The 19,123-nt window shown below is 36.0% G+C and overlaps 1 protein-coding gene across 2 annotated transcripts in view; it reads left to right on the top strand.

Annotated features, from left to right (window-relative positions):
• AKAP6 (A-kinase anchoring protein 6) overlaps nucleotides 1-19,123 on the top strand; it is a 481,595-nt gene that overhangs the window by 324,163 nt on the left and 138,309 nt on the right. For both annotated transcript variants that reach the window (XM_079127203.1, XM_079127204.1), the window contains exon 8: nucleotides 5,479-5,627. In XM_079127203.1, the coding sequence (XP_078983329.1) occupies nucleotides 5,479-5,627 (149 nt within the window). The remainder of the gene's footprint in view (nucleotides 1-5,478; nucleotides 5,628-19,123) is intronic.

The raw sequence follows: 19,123 nt of genomic DNA, 5'->3' as shown, positions 1-19,123 counted from the left end.
GAATGAGACAGACATCGTTACCCTATGTACATGGATGATTACATGAATGGTGTGGATCTACATCGTGCACAACCATAGAAAGGAAAAGTCGTACCCCATTTGGGTACAATGAATCAAAATGCAGCCTGTAAAAATAAAAAAAAAAAAAGTAAAAAAAAATTGATTCAGGAGAGAAAGATGATTTTCATGATTGATCACTTTTGAGCAGATAGAAGGGGGTCTGGTGCAAATGGAGTGATTGACTTTAGATAGACAAATGGACAGCTTCCACAGAAACAGAAAGGAAAGTAGAGGACCTGGATCTAGGTAGCTGATAAATGAATGATTTGGTGGAAACCTATAAAGTTTAGTGTAGTAAGCAGGAAGCTGTGCAATGATATGAATTAAGAAGAGTAAAATTAATTTTAATATTTCCAGGATACATAATAACACAACAAAGGATGCTGGAACATGCATGATAAGGAAATCATTGAGGTTTCTTAACTAAATCAGTGCTTTTTAAGGACAAACATAAGACATATGACTATATGTGTTTATAATGGTGATTGTGTATATAATCCTTCAAGATTATTAAATTGACTGAAATTTCTCTACCCCCAAAATGTACCATGGGCTCTTTTGCTATTAGTCAGAGGGAAACTTCAGAGGGAAGTTTATAGTTGAGTAATTATTCAGGTCCCAAAGAAGAGCATTGAATTTAGATCACCACATACCAAGCCAAATTTAAACGAAATATTTTAGAACACTGTGTCTTGTGCCCTGATTAAATTGTTAATTTGTAGTCTAAATTCGAGGAGGGGTATCTCTTGTGATTTAGGCATTAGGTGCATACAAAATAAAGGGGTGAAACATGCTACTAATGATAAGAAGCAAAGCAATTGTATTAAACCTTAGATGAAAGTCAGCATTTCTAACTTTATTGGGTTGCCACAAAAAAAACACAACAGACCAGATGGTTAAATAAAATAAATTTGTATCTCACAGTTCTGAAGGTTGAAAGCCCAAGATATGGTGTCTGCAAGTGTTCTTTCTGGTAAGGCCCCTTTCCTTAACTTATAGATGGCCATCTTCTCAAAGTATCATCTGGACTCAAACATGACTTCTCTTTTTATGGGGACACCAGTACTACTGGATTAGGGCCCTACCCAAGTGACTTCATTTAGCTTTAATTACCTCAAGATCCTATATTGAAATATGGTTATGTTGGGGCTGTGGGCTTCAACATATGAATTTGGAGGTAAGGGGGACATAATTCAGTACATATGTTAAAGGTTTACTAGAGGTATTAGTTACTGGAATCTTTTAGGCATTCCCACTGTTTGGAAGGCTGGGCTTCCAGCCTCATAGGAACTGACAATCCCTTCTCACTGTGATGTTCTCATAGTATAAGTGGCAGGAGCTATGCAAGCATATTTGTTTTAATCCATCAGAAGACTATTTTGTCAAGACAGAAGAAGAGAATGGGGGAAGATTAAGGCTATCACAGTAACAATGACATCTTTGGTGGCATTTCCCCAGTATCTGAATTCCTTAACCTGATTTTCTCCAGTCTGTCCTTTTCTGCTTTATTTTCTTCATTCAAATGCCTCAAAGCTCCGTTCTCCATTTTCTAAGCATGTTACATCCTTTCATGACTTTGGACCCTTAAAAAAAAAAAAAGAGTTACTCTGCCTATAAAGATATCTGTCTACACCTATAATCCCAGGTACTCAGGAGACTGAGGCAGGAGGATTACAAGTTCGAGAGCAGCCTTGGCAACTTAGTGAGTCCTTGTCTTAAAATAAAAGATAAAAAGGGCTGGGAATGTAGCTAAGTGTTGCCTCTGGGGTTCAATCCCCAGGTCTGGGGGTAGGGAAAAACTATCTGATTCTTCTCCTGACAAAGTCATACCCATTATCTCAGTTCTGGCTCAAATACCACTTCTATCAAGCCTTTACTGCCCACACCAACCTTTAGGAAATTAATTGGGGTGAGAGCAGAGGGGTAGGAGTGATCAAGAGAGGAGATACATGTTAGAAGATAATTGTACTGCAGGTGAGAGGTGATAAAGGCTTGGACTAGGCTGGCAGCAGTGCAGATTAGAGAGACAAACTGGAGAGACATTTTGGAAGATGAATCAACAACTTAGAGAATAATTTATTGTGAGAAATGAAGAGGAAGAGAAAGAGTCATGAATGACTCTTAGGTTTCTGATCTGAACAATATATGATACCATTTATTTAAATGGAAAGGCCTAAGTATGAAAAGCTCTGGGGGGTGGTAAAGATGAGAATGAAGAGTTCTGTTTTGAACAGTAAGGTCTAAAGGAATCCAAATCGTGTTGGCAGATGATTGGTTGGATATTTTAATATGAAGCTCAGAGGACAAAATTAGAAGGCATGACTGTATAGATGGCAGTTCAAGCAATGAATGAGGATATAAAGAGTTCCAGAATCAAGCTCTGACACAACCAATAAACTTAGCTGTGATACAAAAAAGTCAATCAGTGAACAATACATAAAATGAATTTGGGGGTGATGGAGAAGGAGAGAAGTAGAACAATTGAGAGTCTATTGTATTGGGTCAGGCAGTAGGTGAGCAGGCCTAAAGTTGGGTGATGTGAGATCTGGTCCTTTTCTCTTCTCATCCTACACTCTGTCCATGATATTCTCATTTTATCTAATTTCATCTGCTGTCTCTAGGTTCGTATTTTCATCCTAATATTTCTACATACTTGCTGAACATCTTGCTCTAATTGTCCCACCAAGTACCTCAAACTAAAAGAATCAAATCTAGCTCATTCATTCCATCTACCCATTCTGCTCTTCTTACGTTCTTACTCCAATTGAAGGCACCTCTCAGCAGCCTAGAAATGAGGTAGATCTGTCACAGAGTCTTGTTCTCTTTTTTATTTCTTTAATGATTAAGTTGACAAATATTATTGTCATTAATATTAATCAGATTATTTCCATATGTAAAATATATTGTAAAAGTGTCCACCATTATCATAGATGATAATAAAATTCTTTTAATAGGGAAATTGTTGTTGTATTTTAAGAACTGTATTTTTAAAACTATTTCTCCTAAATTCATCTTTAGACTAAGATATGGTATGAGAAAAATTTAAAACAGTCTGCAGAGAGTTTTAGACTGGAAAAGTCATTCAACCTTAGCAAAAGGAACTACTGTGGTTCTATTTTTATCAGCACATTTAAGAATGAATCACTGGGAGCAGGAATAGAAATAGAGATGGATAGGAAAGACCTGGGCCATGTAATTCATCTCCTTGTTAGTGTACTGAAGTTTCTATGCCAAATGCCTGTGGAATATTCTGCAATAAAGTCTCAGATTACAACGTTTCAGTCATTTTTGTTAAGTAACTATCTTTTGAGTTGTTCTCAGCTTTGTTCTCTAAACTCTGTTTCACATATCCCAACATGTGAAAGGTGTTTCACTTTGTTCACAGAAATAACCAAGGATCACAAAGGAATGATCGCTGATTATAATTACATAGTGGCATTGCTTCTCTTTTTGATCCTTTTAGTGACCTGTGGCACACATATGTGAGATCATTACCCTGAATAAACCATGGTCTAGCATGTTACTTAAGATGGTTAAAAACTAACAGAGACATCTACATACCAAACATGCCTCTAATGGCACAGATGCATTATTGTAACTGAGTTTCCTGTGGAATACTTAGTATAGGATGACCTTCTCATTGTGCCTACAACTTTGCAGTGGAAGGGAGGGGACAACATATGGGAAGAATACTGTTTTAAAACTATTTGTTATTTAATATCTCTATTATTTGTCACATAAAAATTTTGTATGCTTTTTTAAAAAATATATTGTTTTTCTAATTATTGACTCTTTATATTGTTTTATCTTTAAAAAATTTATTCCTAGATCAGTAGGTATAATTCTTCCAGGTCCCATGGTGTTTGCAAATCTCTTAGCTGGCACTCTTCTATGTATGCCATTAACATTCTGCATACTCCTCTTCCACATCATTAATAAAGATGCAAAATAACACTGGATTTAGCATTTCCTTTGTCCTTCTCACCAGCCACACCTCCTATCCCCAACTGAATATACTCCATGTAACATTATCCTTTGTTTATATTGTTAAGACATAATTCTTAATCCAGATGTGTCTATTCTTATTCAAGTCAATTGGTTTAAGCAAGAAAAGTTCCATGAACCAATATACAGATTAGTTTTTACTTTCTGAAACTTGAGCTATGTAACCATAATATTTTAACATTGCTTCTCTAAGTCCTTCCTCAGCAATGAAGAGTACTCCTAATTAGCTGGATGCAAAAAACAATAACATAGAAGTTCTAGAACAGTTTGAGACCTTATTTTTCATAAGATAGCCATTTTCTTTTCAGAATCCTAATTCAGTCTTTTAATAAAGCAGTCAATGTTTTATAACACTTTTTCTCCTTAGTCTATCCTATAAAACTAGAGACCAGGTAAAAGGTTTTGGTTGTCTCTGGAGACTAAGAAGAGGTCATGTCTTACTTGACTTTTCTTACATTTTATAGAATTTTGGTGACTACTCAACAGCTGACCCACAACTGTTTTTCTTAGGAGACTATTAATAAAAATTGTAAAAGAGAAGTATTAAGGTTTATTAGAAGTGTTAGTGGATGTACTTGGGTTTAGTGAATCACACTAAAAGAAAAATAAGCTCCTTTTGATCCACAGTGTACATGAACTCAGCATTGCCCCTTCCTCTTTACTATGGACAAGTTTGCCCCAAGGAGACTTCATTCTCAGTCTCATCTGGCATTCTAGGGAACCCTAAAGCCAGAGGGATTATAACAGCTGCAATAAATAAAGCGTCTATTTAATACATTTCCATGCCAAATATTATTCAGCATTCTTTTGAATGCATTGGTTGGATAGAAAACAGCATAGTGAACTTACTACCTCTTCTTTACAGGGAACACAAGTAACTATGAAAGATTTAACAATTCAAACCTGCATGTAAGCAAAATTACTATTCCTTTGACTTAAAATTATTAAGACAATACAGAGAATCAAAAGGAAAAAAATGTAATAAAGGAAGTCTATTTTCACTGCTGGAGAAGTACTAGAATTAATACTGGATTTTTAAAAAATCCTCTCTATTTCTAGGGAAGAAAATAAAGAACCATTCACACATGTGACAATGTGAACAAGAATATTATTAAAGAATTTCACAAATTTTATGTAAAGTTTTATCATACAGTATTATGATATCAGGGGTATTTTGTGGTATTTACTGAGTCTTCTGAGAGTTCATTTATTCAGGTCATATTTTAAGGAAGAACTTACAAGATTCAGATCTAATATATAATTCTGTAATATGCCCAATTGATCCCATTAAATCCAACCCAAAAAGGAGTATATAATGATGTGAACAATTCCAATTTTTTGAGTTGTTACACCTCACTTGAAATGCATTCCTTCTGGATTAAAGCAGTCATTCCTCTTTGTTTCTCTCTCCAGGCTGAGGTTCAGCTATGCTACCTGGAAGCACAAAGAGATGCTGTGGAGCAGATGTCCCTCAAGCTATACAGCGAACAGTATACCAGCAGCAGCAAGAGAAAAGAAGAGTTTGCTGATATGTCAAAAGTTCATTCAGTAGGAAGCAATGGGTAGGGGACTGTTTTTTGTTGTTGTTGTTGTTGTTTTATTCTCACTAATCTACTTTTTCATTGACCTTCTGCTGGTAGGTGTTGGGAAGGCATTTCTTCCCTAGCTAATAGACAAGGAAAAGCTCAGTAGACCAGGCATTTATGTTCTTTTCCATTCATGTCAGAATTGAAGGCTGTGGATTTTTGTCAGATTTTGTCATTTAATCCAAAACTTCCTAACTGTTATTATTTTGTCGAAAGTAATCTGGTGACTTTATGAGTGTTTTGAGAATACATTGTGTCAATAGTATCAGTCTCTTCTTTATATAAATTTTTTTCATTGTATTTTCCCCCTTTTTAAGCTTCATGGTTTATGTTAAAGTCTACTTATAGAAACTTTAAACACCAGAATTTAATTGGAAACTTAGTAGAACATAATTTTCCTCAGAAACATAATAATTATTTAGAGGCCATGGGATAACCACTTACCCTCACTAGCACTTGAATTGTCTATCGTATGTGAAAGGTCCCAATACCTTCACTGACCCATCAAGAAATTCATTTAGCCTGAGACACATGGCTGTGTTATATAGTACTAGCTCCTCATGCTTTTCAACCATTAAGCCATGTATTTAATCATTTCTAAATTTCTTTAAAGTTATAAAAACATTGTTATACACTTTATATGCATATTCTTATATTCTCTTTTCTGGCTCAGTTTTAATATTTAATAAGTGATCATTAAAGAGTAAAAAAGTAGTGATAGAATTTAATTATCTCATAGTTTTAGTGGCTTGATAAAATCATACACATAAAAATGGAAACAGTACCCAATTTCTCTTTTATACTTGAGCCAGACAACAAGAGATAGGAAATAGACTCTCAAGCTACGTTAGTCCCAGCAGCTTGGGAGACTGAGGCAGGAGGATCTTACATTCAAACCCAGCCTCAGAAATTTAATGAGGCCCTAAGCAACTTAACAAGACCCTGTCTCAATACAAACAAACAAACAAACAGACAGACAAACACCCCACTGGCTGGGGATGTGGTTCAGTGGTTAACCATCCTGGTACCAAAAAAAAAAAAAAAGTCACTTTAAATATTTGTAGCATGATATAAAACTATGGGGTATGTTTTAGTCAGCTTTTTTGTTGCTGTGACCACAAGACCTGACAAGAACAATGTTAAGAAGGAAAAGTTTATTTGGGGGCTCACAGTTTCAGTTTCAGAGTTCTTAGTCCACAGACAGCTGACTCCATTCCTTGGGACTTGAGGTGAGGCAGAACATCATGGCAGAAGAGTGTGGTGAAGGGAAACAGCTCACATGATGATCAGGAAGCAGAGACGGAGAGACAGAGAGAGAGACTCCACTTGCCAGATACAAAATATATACCCCAAAGGCGTGTCCACAATGTCCACCTCCTCTAGCCACACCCTACCCACCTTCAGTTACCACTTAGTTAATTCCCCATCAGGGGATTAATTCTCTGGGTTAAGGCTCTAATAACTCAATCATTTCACCTCTGAATGTTCATGCATTATCTCACACATGAATTTTGGGGGGACATATCACATCCAAACCAAATAGGATGTAACTCTAACCAGAAGGTTCCCTGAAAAGGCAGGATAAAATAAGCCTTTGTATGTACTTCTCTTCTGACTGGAACTACAGTTCTCATGCAAAATTTGGGTTAAATTAAGTATACAGATTACAAATTCTGTCTTACAAAAACTCAGGGTCTAAGAATACTGAAAAAGAATCACAGTCATAATTTTGTTTATGAAATGAAGATGAATTTTAAAAATTTTCATGTTTAACTACCTATTTTTATCAGTCTATTTTTATAAGATTATATATATATATATACATATATATATTTTATAATTGCTTCTTCTTATTTATTCAGTAGACATTTATTCACTGGAGAAAAACCATAGCAGCAAATAAGAAAAAAAAGGTTAAATCTTGGACCATGAACAATAAACTGTTTTGAGGTCTTTATGTGCTTTAATTTCTCTAAATGCCTAAATAGTCTCCGGTATACATGCAAGCATAAACTTTAGGTCACATTTTCATGTTTTTTAAAAGCCCTGGGGATTGAGTGGTACCACGTGCTTCTGACCCCAGATTCCATGGACCCAACCTGAGTACTTACTCTGGGCTCCATGAATCATAAATCTGCCCTGGGAATTGCTTAGTTAACAACAAGCATTGTTCTGTGAAGTGGGAGTAGGTGAACTTGCCTGATATCCTTTGTTTGTGCTCCTTGGGGTGCTGAAGGCTGTGCATTGTGCAGAAATTTAAGAGTGCACTGAAGAAAAGCCAGATACTTAATAATAAGGACAAAAACCATATACTTCTTTCTATTTTCTGTTTATATACAGAAAAGCATTGTTTGAGAAATGCATGTGGGTGAGGTTATCTGGTGTATCCTGCCCCTAAGACTCACTGCTCCCACAGTCAAATCCTTCATTCTGAAGCCTTAAGAATATAGCTTTGTAAAATTATCTGCTCCAATGATACATAAATTTCATTAACCCTTCCTTTTGTTACATAGAATGAGCATTGTTTCCAATAAGTAATTGTGGGAATAGTGTGGGCTTTCCAGGGTCTCCATTACATACAGATATCCAATACACTACAAAGAAAATGAAGTTGATAGTAAAATTCATATGTGCTTACATGCATGCTAAGATTATATGTACTATAATGTAGTTGAAAAATATCTAAGACTACTTTAAGGAAGACTCAACTGCTGTATATAGTAGTGATCTTAAATTTCTACAAAATTTTTATAATCATAATATCATGTAGAAATGAATTTATAACTTTTCCAGCTTGATGAAAAAGGCGATATATCAGCTTATATCCATTTATGAACTATATGGTTAGCAGTCATGTATATGTGTGGCAGGATGATGTCCCTGAACACAGGTAAAGCTGCATGACTTCTAGTAGCAGAATATGTTCACCTGTGGAGACACTTAGCACTGGCTCCAGGGTCAGGGAGTGCAACCATGGCTCCTGGAAGGATTTGGAATGTGTGAGTCTTTGGTGATTCTCAACAGTAACAGAAGTCTGTGCTTTTAGGTTGAGGTGAAAGCACTTATTGTTTTGCTTCTTTCATCTGATAAATATTCATTGAGGGCCTACTATGTGCATGACATGATGCTTTGAGCATAGTTCGTTAAGAACATTGATATTCTTTGTATTTTGTAGAGCATAACAACCTCTTTTTCAGACACCTCTTCCTATCAAGAAGTTGTCTGATTTCATTTTATAAATGAATTTCAAAGGTGTTAGTTAATTAACTAAATAGCCTCTTACTTTCTGTCAAAACTTAGTATATATTAAAAACCATGTCTTTTGTTCCATGTCAGAGTTAGATGCCTATTGCCTCTCAGCCTTTTGGCTAAGACCAAGAATAATATCTTATCAGTTTAATGAGTTAGAGTCCTAAAAGGCAAAATGACTGGGTGCCTCACTTGTCCAGGATAGAAGGCTTAAGATGGAGCTAAGACCTCAATTGAACTTTGTGTCAAGAATGCAAAAGCCATTCCAAAAAGTTGCACTTTGCCCTCTCTCTAAGGATTTCAACTACATCCTTGACAAACCTTTGACTCTAAATCCTGTGTTGTATATATTGTAACTGATGAAATTTGAATTGGGGTATCTTCCTACTATAGACAAATGAAAGCATTTTAAGAAGATTTTATGAAAACTACAAGGAATTTTGTACAAAACATTGCAAAGCAGGTATAAGTCAAGACAATCTGGAGCCATTGTCATGACACACATATCTAGTCCCAGCTTCTTAGGAGGCTGAGGCAGGAGGATGACTTGAGCCTAGGAGTTCAAGGCTATCCTGAGCAACACAGTGAGACCCTGTCTCAAACAAACAAACAAACTTACTGGGGAATGAAATTGACCAAACTCTATTGTTATCTTGTGTGCATGTATGAATATGTAACAATGAATCCCACTGTTATGTGTAATTATAATGCACCAGTAAAAAGGAAACAAACAAAACAAACAAAACCCCCAGAAGGAAGCCCATGCATGCATTAGTTTGGCAAACATTCTTAAATTCCCTTTTTATGCTAGGATCTATATGAAAGTGCAAAGATTAATAAGGCAAAAAGTGAAAGGGTTTCAACCTTTGAGAAGTTCAGTTTGGTAGGAGGAGCAAAATCTGTAAACAAAATAAAATAAAAAAATTTAAGTATTGAGTCTGTGGGTTAGGGCACAGACTCATTAAGGCAGGGCTCAATTCCAACTGTGTTGAGGGGGAGCAGGTCAGACCAGACAGCAGGGAGAGAACGCTCTGGAAATGATCTTAGAAAAAGAACTATATCAGAGAAAGTGCTTTTCAATTTATTTATTTAAAAATTTATTTAAAAGATTTATTGTTCACTTACAAAGACAGACATAGTTCCTGCCTTCATGGAATTTACAATCTACAAGAGAGTGTAACGTTGTCAGTATTTACCTGCATAGTAACAGAGAAGGAGCAGCGGGTGCTCCTGGAGCTTAGAACAAATGAGATGGACTCTTCAAGTCACAGCTGCATCCATCATGTTCACTTCTACATTCTCCCCCGCATCTGTGCTGCGCTTGACACATGCTAGGTGCTCAGAGTGTGCTTGGATTCATGAATGTATGCATGAATTAATAACTAACACTGCTGTGGGGCCAAGAGAGAAGGAGTAAAGGTCTGGAAACATTCAATTGCCTGCTGTTTCATAGGATTAGAGAACAGGGTAGAAAGTTGGAGGAGGTGTGAAAAATAAGGCTTTGGAAGAAGATAAAGTCCAGATCCTGGAGTTAAATTTTGAGCTTATGATTCTTAACCAGGATCACCTGTGAAGGTTTTAAGCCAGGAAGGAAGGAGAGGGGAGGGAAGAAGGAGAGAGAAAAAAAAAAAAACTGGAAGGAGTACAGAGAAAGAGGGAGAAAGAGAAAAGAAGGGAGGAAGAAAAAGTGTGCCTGTTCCACCCTACTGAAAATTCTAATTTAGTAGGTGTGAGTAGATGATAATGATTATGTGTAATGCTCATCACCAGTTGAGAACCTGCTCTAGTAATTTTCAATGTATGATCTCTGTACCAGAAGCATTAGTATCTCCTAGGAATTTATTAGAAATCCTATTTCTAGGTTCCACTCCAGACATACTGAATTACAAAATCTGGGAGTAGAAACCAACATTCCTTATTTAACAAGACTTCCAAGTGATTCTGATGCTGAAGTTTGAGAAACAGTGCTTGGAACATTGGAGAGTTTTAATTCGAGAATTAGTAGAGATGCTAGGAATTAAAAAGATACATAAGACTTAATCTCCACAGTCTTCATATACTCAGTGTAGTGTCTCATTCTCTCTCCTTCTCTCTCTCTCTCAAACACACACACACACACACACACACACACACACACACACAACACAGTCTTATACAACAATGTACAAAATTCAAGATATAGAGTGTACATAGCCTTATACAACAATGTACAAAATTCAAGATATAGAGTGTTACGGCGTACTGAGGAGTACTATGTAATCCAGCCTGCCTGAAGTGGGCCATGGAGGAGAGAACACTTAAGCTATCTTAAAAGATGCCTAAATTTTAGCCATTAAAAGAGGGAGAGGGAGGGTGAGGATTTCAGCTATAAGACAGTAACTATGTAGAGGTCGTATGTCAAAAATTTCTACAAATAATGATGCTATTGAAGTAGAGGCATGCAGAGTACCTGACTGCATCCTGGGATCAGGAAGGATCCCCAAGGGGGTTCTTAGATCTGGTGAAATTCTATAAGATACCTCAGTCTCATCAGCCATATGCAAGGCTTTCTCTGACAGTGGAGGAAGTCGGCAATGTCTGTAGGAATTTGGTGAGATGCAGTTGAGGTTTGTCTTATATCTAAGAATATGGGAGTAAGTCACCACTTACCATGCAAGGTTTTAGCATAAATTCCCAAACCCAAACATTATATATAGTTTATTTCCTAGGACAATAGACTGAATCAAAGGAACTTTAAATAGACAAAAAGGCTTAATGTTTGGCAGGTTAGATGAGTTCATTTTCCTTTAGGGAAAGATGTACTTCTGGGTTGGTGGGAAAACACACATGCAAATGTATATAAAACATCCCCAAAGAGAAGTGATATTGACAAGTGAAAATAAATAAATCAGTACTTAAAATATTGCTTGATTAAAGACCAACTTTGTTTCTCTAAATTAATTGAGCTATAAGATACGCCGAGTGACTTTAACCACCTGAGAAGGGATATAATCACCGTGGATTTCACTGCTGCAGGGTGATTGTTCTGATTTTCATTTGAGCAACAGGCCACAAGTATCTCTGGGTAACTGAATGAACATTCATTCTCACTCATCGTCTCTCTCACTCACACTCACTCAAACACACATGTACTGAACATTTAAAATATCTCTCAATGGGTATTTTTGGAGCATTGCTACATAAAATGTTTTCTTTGGGGTACACACCAGCCATATAAAAGAAGTACTATCTCCTGCATGTGTCAGTGTTGAGATGTCTAAGTCACTAGATAGCCTAAATAAACATTTACATCCTGCATTTCTACTTCCTTTTCCTGACTCTTGCCCTGTCTCAATCTAATGAACAGCTAGAAGTTCAGTGTTCAGTTCAGGCCCTTTTTCCTATTTCTGGTGTTGTTAAATAGCAAGATAACAATGCAGCATACAATCAAAAGGAGCAAAAGGTAGGCAGACGTGGTGGTGTGTGCTTGTAATCCCAGCTACCTAGAAGACTGAGGCAAGCTCAAGAATCACTTGAGCCCCAGAGTTCAAGACTAGACTGGACAACATAATGAGACCTCTGTCTCAAAAAAGAAAGAAAGGAAGGAAGGAAAGAAAAAAGAAAAGAAGAACATAAAGTACAGGACTACTTACTTCCTAAATAACTGACATTCTGACTATTATGTGATTATTAAAACAGGTTTTTCTGGACTCAAAGAAACAAACAAAATCTGACCAATAGAAATGTACTAATCTGGGGTTATGATACTATACTCTTTTAATGGGCAAATTCATTAAACTGACTGTAGACCTAGATAGACTTCCACTTCAGTGATCTAATGCCAGGAGCCAACAAAGAGCAAACCAGAGAGGCAGAAGACTGCTTTCTGGTGAAGTGTGACCTCACAGTTAACAGTGGTATCACCTAAAAACAAAAACAAATATATGTATGTGTGTGTGTTTATTTTACAAATGTATGTGTAACAAATACATTTAATATATATAATATATGTGTATATATAACTATATATATAAACTATATATATAATCTGTATATAAAAGTGATGGGTTTCTGTACTGATTCTGAGAGTTGATGGGGCCCTTTGAAGAGGGAAAGAATGACAATGAGACAATGAGAAGACACCTAGGATAAATCTAATCTGCCACAATTTAGTGTGCAGAGTTTAGCTCCTTTCTTTAACATTTATTCCCCTATTTGTTCCCCTATCTCCTTCCACAAAGGATTTGAGTCAACTTACAAAAATATTGACAATAAAACAGAATAAATGTTTGACTGAAGTAATTTAGGCAAAAGTAAATTTGTGTGTGTGTGTGGTGCTGGGGATCAAACTCAGAGCCTTGTGCATGTGAGGAAAGCACTCTACCACTGAGCTCCATACCCAGCCCCAAAGTAAAAATTTCAAAGAAAAATTTGAAAAGCATATTTTATGCATGCCCTCAAGAAGGGCTATGATTGGCATTAAGCTTTTCACACCCAAAACAAAATAATAAAATCTCATTCATCATCAAATTCTTATAGAGTACTAAAATTAAAAATAATATACATCAGGTAAAACAGAAATTTCATGCCACTGAGACCTGGAGGAATTTCTCTAATTCTTTAGGGAGAAGATGGGTGTCTGTGATACTCTGTAAGAGGAACCAAATCCCCAAAGTAATTTTTTGATGTGGGGCTGCAGAAGTGATGTCTAAGCATAATTCAGTAAAAGCAGTTTTGTAAGTAACTAAGCCTTCCAGTCTCAGCATAGCACTCTCTGGGTGGGGCCAGTCTCAGTGGAGGAGAGAACATTCTGTTGAGAACTCTTCAGGTGACTTCTGCTACTAGGCTTTTATTAGAGATTGGGCAACAGAGAGTTAGTTTCAGTTTATTTCTTCTGTAACACAAAGAGTAAATATTCTCTATCACCTATTAAATCTTTGAAAACAAATTGGGCCCAGATAGATGAATCCAATGGGTTTAAATGGATCCAATGGGTTTAAATGTACTACTGGACCCATTTATACTGATGAGATTTTGTTTGTTTCCTTTAGCCCAGAAAGACCTATTTTCTAAAAGGATGAGTTGCCTAACCTATACCAGAACCTATACCAGTGTGCCAGTAGCAAGTCTGGATCTTGTGTCCACTTAACATATAGATAGAAGATGATGTAGGACAGCTTCTCTCTCTCTCTCTCTCTCTCTCTCTCTCTCTCTCTCTCTCTCTCTCTCTCTCTCTCTCTCTCTCTCTTTCTGAAAGTTAATTCTTGCTTTGTCTTCTGTAGTGCAGGTCCCTCAATTCTTTGCTCAAGTATTGATTCTAAAAATTTTCAGAATGTTTCCTAGTTCCTTGGATTAGAACTTAGTCCAGTGTATTATCTGAAAATTTGGAAAAGGGTTTGAGTTCCTGACAGCCTAACAGAATCCTCAAGATATACCCAGAAATATATTTTTAATTTTATGAATAATCCTGTTGGTAAGAATTTATGGATTATTTTGGTACTTTATGCATTTTATTTCAATGATAGGTGTTTGTGGACAGATGGTCTATGAGAAAGTGGGGCCAGTTATTAACAAGTTTGTAGGCATGATTTTATTTTTCTTCAACATTTTCACATGTACATGGGTATATATAAAAATTGAGAAAATTACTGCTGGAAAGAACTCCATATTCCTTTTTATTTATTAATGGCAAAGGCAGGCTGCTTTTCTCATGAGGAAGTTGCTCATGAATTTTCATTCAAAATAGTAAATTAGTGTCCACACTTTAATATGTTTAGAGTGGAAAGGGATTCTGCATGCAACTGTGCATATCAGATTCCATGTCTGGAAAGCTAAATTTTATTCTTTAATGATATTATGATTGGGCTAGGTGCCACAGTTATATATCTCCCTTCTTGCTTACATCCCACATGAAGTAGAGGATGATGGGAAATTCTGATCTATTATTTGTATTTTACTTCAGGAAAACACTTAAACTACATTTTTGCAAGATTTTACCACTCCCATTAGTTTCTTTTTTGAAAACCAGAGGCAAACTTCCTTGCTCAAATAATGTGAACAGTGAATACTTAGTGAATATTTGGGGAAAGAATCAATATGCTAAAGAAGCTAGGAAAATTGGATCATTTAATAGAACTCCCAGTATAGGCAAGGTGGTATTTCAGGAACCAGCCTGATGTTTTTAGATGGGTTAGTATGAAATGAACCGTTAAGCATACAAAAGATAGATATTTAAATGCATATGTGTGTGTGTGTGTGTGTGTGTGTGTGTGTATTCAGCCTGAGGTGGAAAAACTGTGAGGATTTTTTAGTGTTATCTTTTCTTCAACCAATAATTGCTCTATTTTGATGATTTCTTAATTTGGTTGTCTGTTTTAATCAAAATTCCTCAGTGGGCCAAGCTGAAACCTCATATATTCACACACACCTCCCATTGATTTCACTTGGGTGAAACTTTATCGTTTAAGCAAAGTTTAAGTTGAAATGTTGAGTTAATGATGCTCACTTTAAATACCAAAGGCTGAATGCATTTATGTATTCAAATACTTAGGTAGTCAAACATAACTCCCACCAGGGTTTAGAAGAAGAGTTATTTCTTAAATTATGCCAGCCTCACAAATAATATATTGCCATACAATCTTAGAAAATGATATTAAATAATATTTTTACTATTTTATTTCTTTGATGAAAAGTCTTAGAATCTTTTTTAACCTTAAAGTAGCATGGTAGAATGGTGGGCAATATGCTAGGAAATACTTCTGGCAATCATTCATAGTAGTTACACCAAACACTAAATAAAATATTGCACATCTATTGCTCTATAGATTTGTCTCTTATCTCTGTCTCTATTAGATTCTAAGACTATAAAATAAAAAATTCATAATTCTTTATTTTTCTAACAAAAACTGACTTTGAGTTAGAAGACTTTTTTCTTCCTATGATTGAGCTTTTAAAGTTTCTAAAATGAGAATATTATACCTTCAACTGAATGTCTAACTTTTGGCTGGAGATATAGGTCAGTGGCAGAACACTTACCTAGCATGCATGAGGCCCTGGGTTCAATCACCAGTACCACAAAAACTAAACAAACAAATAAAACCTTTCTCTTTTACTGTAAGCCTATTTAAGATCAAGTATATGGTAAACTTCAGGCAATGTATCAGAAAGAATACAAGTTTGGTGGTGTGTTTGCTTTCATATACACTTTCATATAGTATATTTGAATTTGCTGTAAATGCTTTTATAAAGAATGTAACATATTTGCAGAATACCTAAAAGGTATGCTTTTAGACCTTTGAAAATCAGAGATCACGTGTTAGTGTATGAGTTCATGCAATAAACCCAAACGCAACTACAAAGTATATTTTATGAGGAAAGCCATTCTAAAAGAGTAGTTTATACACTCACATCCCCTAAGACTCCCCGTTACTTGCCACAATATCAATTGCCTCTCTTCCTTCTAAAAAGAGGGACTAGAGCATTTGTCACTAGAAATTCAAGAACAGAATCTGGTTCTGAATTCAGCTGATAAAATAGGTGTATTCTTTGGTGTGATATCAAGTTGCTAACCAGTTACATAGTACCCTTGATAAGCGTACTCATTTGACTGGGCACAATGGTGCATGCTTGCAATCCCAGTGGCCCAGGAGGTTGAGGCAGGAGGATCATGAGTTCAAAGCTAGCCTCAGCAACTTAGCAAGGCCCTAGCAACTTAGTGAGACCCTGTCTCTAAATAAAATCTTTTAAAAAAAGGCTCAGTAGTTAAGTGCCTTTGTGTTCAATTCCCTGTACAAAATTTTTTTAAAAATACAAATAAAAAAATCACTCATCTATGATCTTTTCTATTTACTTGTATAGTAGCTAGCACTTTTCTAGAAGGCATTGTATTTTATAAAATCACTTGAAAAACATATTACCTTTGCAGAAATATGAACATAGAAAAGTTATCTACTTCCTTACCTGAGCAGTTTTCTGAAATACTGTGCATATAAAATTGTGGCCATTTCAGAAGCTTTCACAAAAATCAACAAAGAAATTTAGTAATTTACTTCTGATTTGTCACAAAGTTATATATTTGATTTCATTGAATTTGGAAAAAAAAAAATCTCAGGTCTTTTCCAAATTAACACATAGCCAAGATTTTCAGGAGCAAATGTTTGTTTATTTTTAAGATTTTTTTTTTTTTTGTCTTCTTGTATCAGAACTTTGTAAGCATTTGTTATTTGGAATATTGGTGTTGATTCCTCATTAATAAATCAAAATATGATTCCAAAGCATTTACTGTATCTAGCAGATTAAATATCAAGCCTAAGTATTTTTAGCTAGGATAAAAACAGAATAGACTATACTAGAGAAATGGTGAGTATCTGTATTAGGCTCATTCACTACTTGCAGGTATCAGGTGTAGGCTGTCTGAGAACTCTTGGTGCATTCAACGGAAAGAAATGTCTTTTGTTCTCAGGTCCTCGATAAGGAGAAAAATAGAAAGGAGCAGCTCAATAGATATAAAGGCATGGTAAAGAGCCTGTAGAAAAAATTTCCGTGGTTCAGAGCATTTTATTATCCTGCGTACATTTTTCATTTATTTGAAATTTATTCATTAGTAATTATCTGTTCATAAATCTCCTTTAACTCTCAGTGTAGAAAAGAGGAAGAGGTGAAAGGAATGGAAGACAACTAATTAATTGAGCATCCACTACATATAATTATTTTAAGTCAGCATATGTGCCATTACCATATACTGAACACAAAATCTCACCTACACAATGAGTGGAAGAGTCTATCCATGTTGCCCTGATTGCTTTGGCATTAGATTTGGGGGATGAGATACTATTATCTCCATCATTCACTGCTCTTCTGAAATCATCCTTGCTCTACTGAAAGTTTTTTATTTCATCATCTACATTAATTCATCATTATCAAGGTGCTATGCTGGACACTGCAGGTGCAAAGATAATACCTTCATTATCCCTTGCTTTTGAATTACTTGATCATGAGCAAAGTTTCTTTCTCTACTATAAACATACAAAAAGAATACAAGCTTCTTTGATGTTCTCTTGCTGATTGATAATTTTAACCTTATACTCATATATTCCTGGGAAGACAAGATAAAACAAAAACTTGCTTTAAGATTGGAATTCAGCCTGGGCATAGTGGTGTATGCCTATAATCCTAGCATCTTGGATGGGTGTGGCAGGAGGATCTCAAATTCCAGGCCAGCTTCGGCAACTTAGGGAGGCCTTAAGCAACTTAGCAAGACACAGTCTCAAACAAATAATAATAATAATAAAAGGGGTTGGTAATGTAGCTCAGTGATAAAGCAGCCCTGGGTTCAATTCCCTACTACCAAAACAATAACAACAAAAAAGTTCAGAGTTCAGGCTCTTAAACACATGATTACCTCTCTAGTTAATGAACATTATCTGTAGATAATAAACTCTCTATAGAATAATTTCTTGGAGTCAATGCTCAGTTTTTCAGATTTCCTATTCTTCCCCATTCTTTTCTCCAAGATAATATCTGAGCAAATTGGTGTTTATATGACTTTGGGATTCTGGGGTACTTTGGGTTCTCCCTAGCTTAAATTAACACTGTGCTTGGATACAGTCTGACTGGATTTGTTGAAATGGGTCGTATCCAGGGCACATATGGTAGAGGGTTGTGGCTGGTCTAGTTTTTGTTATCTCTTGGCTTGGTTAGACCCCAGTGGAATCTTTTCCTGACCAACCTACATCTTAACCCTCACTGGCCCTACCAGCTCTCTTGAGGTCTTGCTTCAGAGATCTACCTGTTTGTCTTTGGGTTTTTGTGCTTTTGTTGCCATGGCAACGCTTCTGCCGGTTTTACCTGGTGAACTTTTAGGAATCTTGGAGTCTTCCCTTGGGGAATCGGAATGGTAGCAAAGGTAGTCCTTACCAAAGTGCTTGTGCTTGCTTTCTCTGACTACAACATTCCTGCTTCACTTTATTTTAAGGACATCCCGTAGGGCAATCTCACCCTAGAGTTCTTAGCAGGAAGTGGAGCTGACAGTTTTGTGCTTTTGGCTTTCCCCTCATCCTGTCTCAGGTGCCTCCTCTCTAAGTCTTCAGCAAAGAAAAGAAGACACATGTTAAAAGTCCCTGCTCCTCCTGCCTTTATTTCCTTCTTATTCTCCAAGTCCACTAAAGTGAAGTGAGCTTTTCCCTTTGCTTTTGATATTCCCCTGGATCGTACTTCTCTAATTTTGTGGGTGTCATTTCACTTTT

This window comes from Sciurus vulgaris (assembly GCF_902686455.1).
Source record: "Sciurus vulgaris genome assembly, chromosome: 2".
In the NCBI taxonomy this organism is placed as follows: domain Eukaryota; kingdom Metazoa; phylum Chordata; class Mammalia; order Rodentia; family Sciuridae; genus Sciurus; species Sciurus vulgaris.
This window is presented reverse-complemented; position numbering and strand designations above follow the sequence as displayed.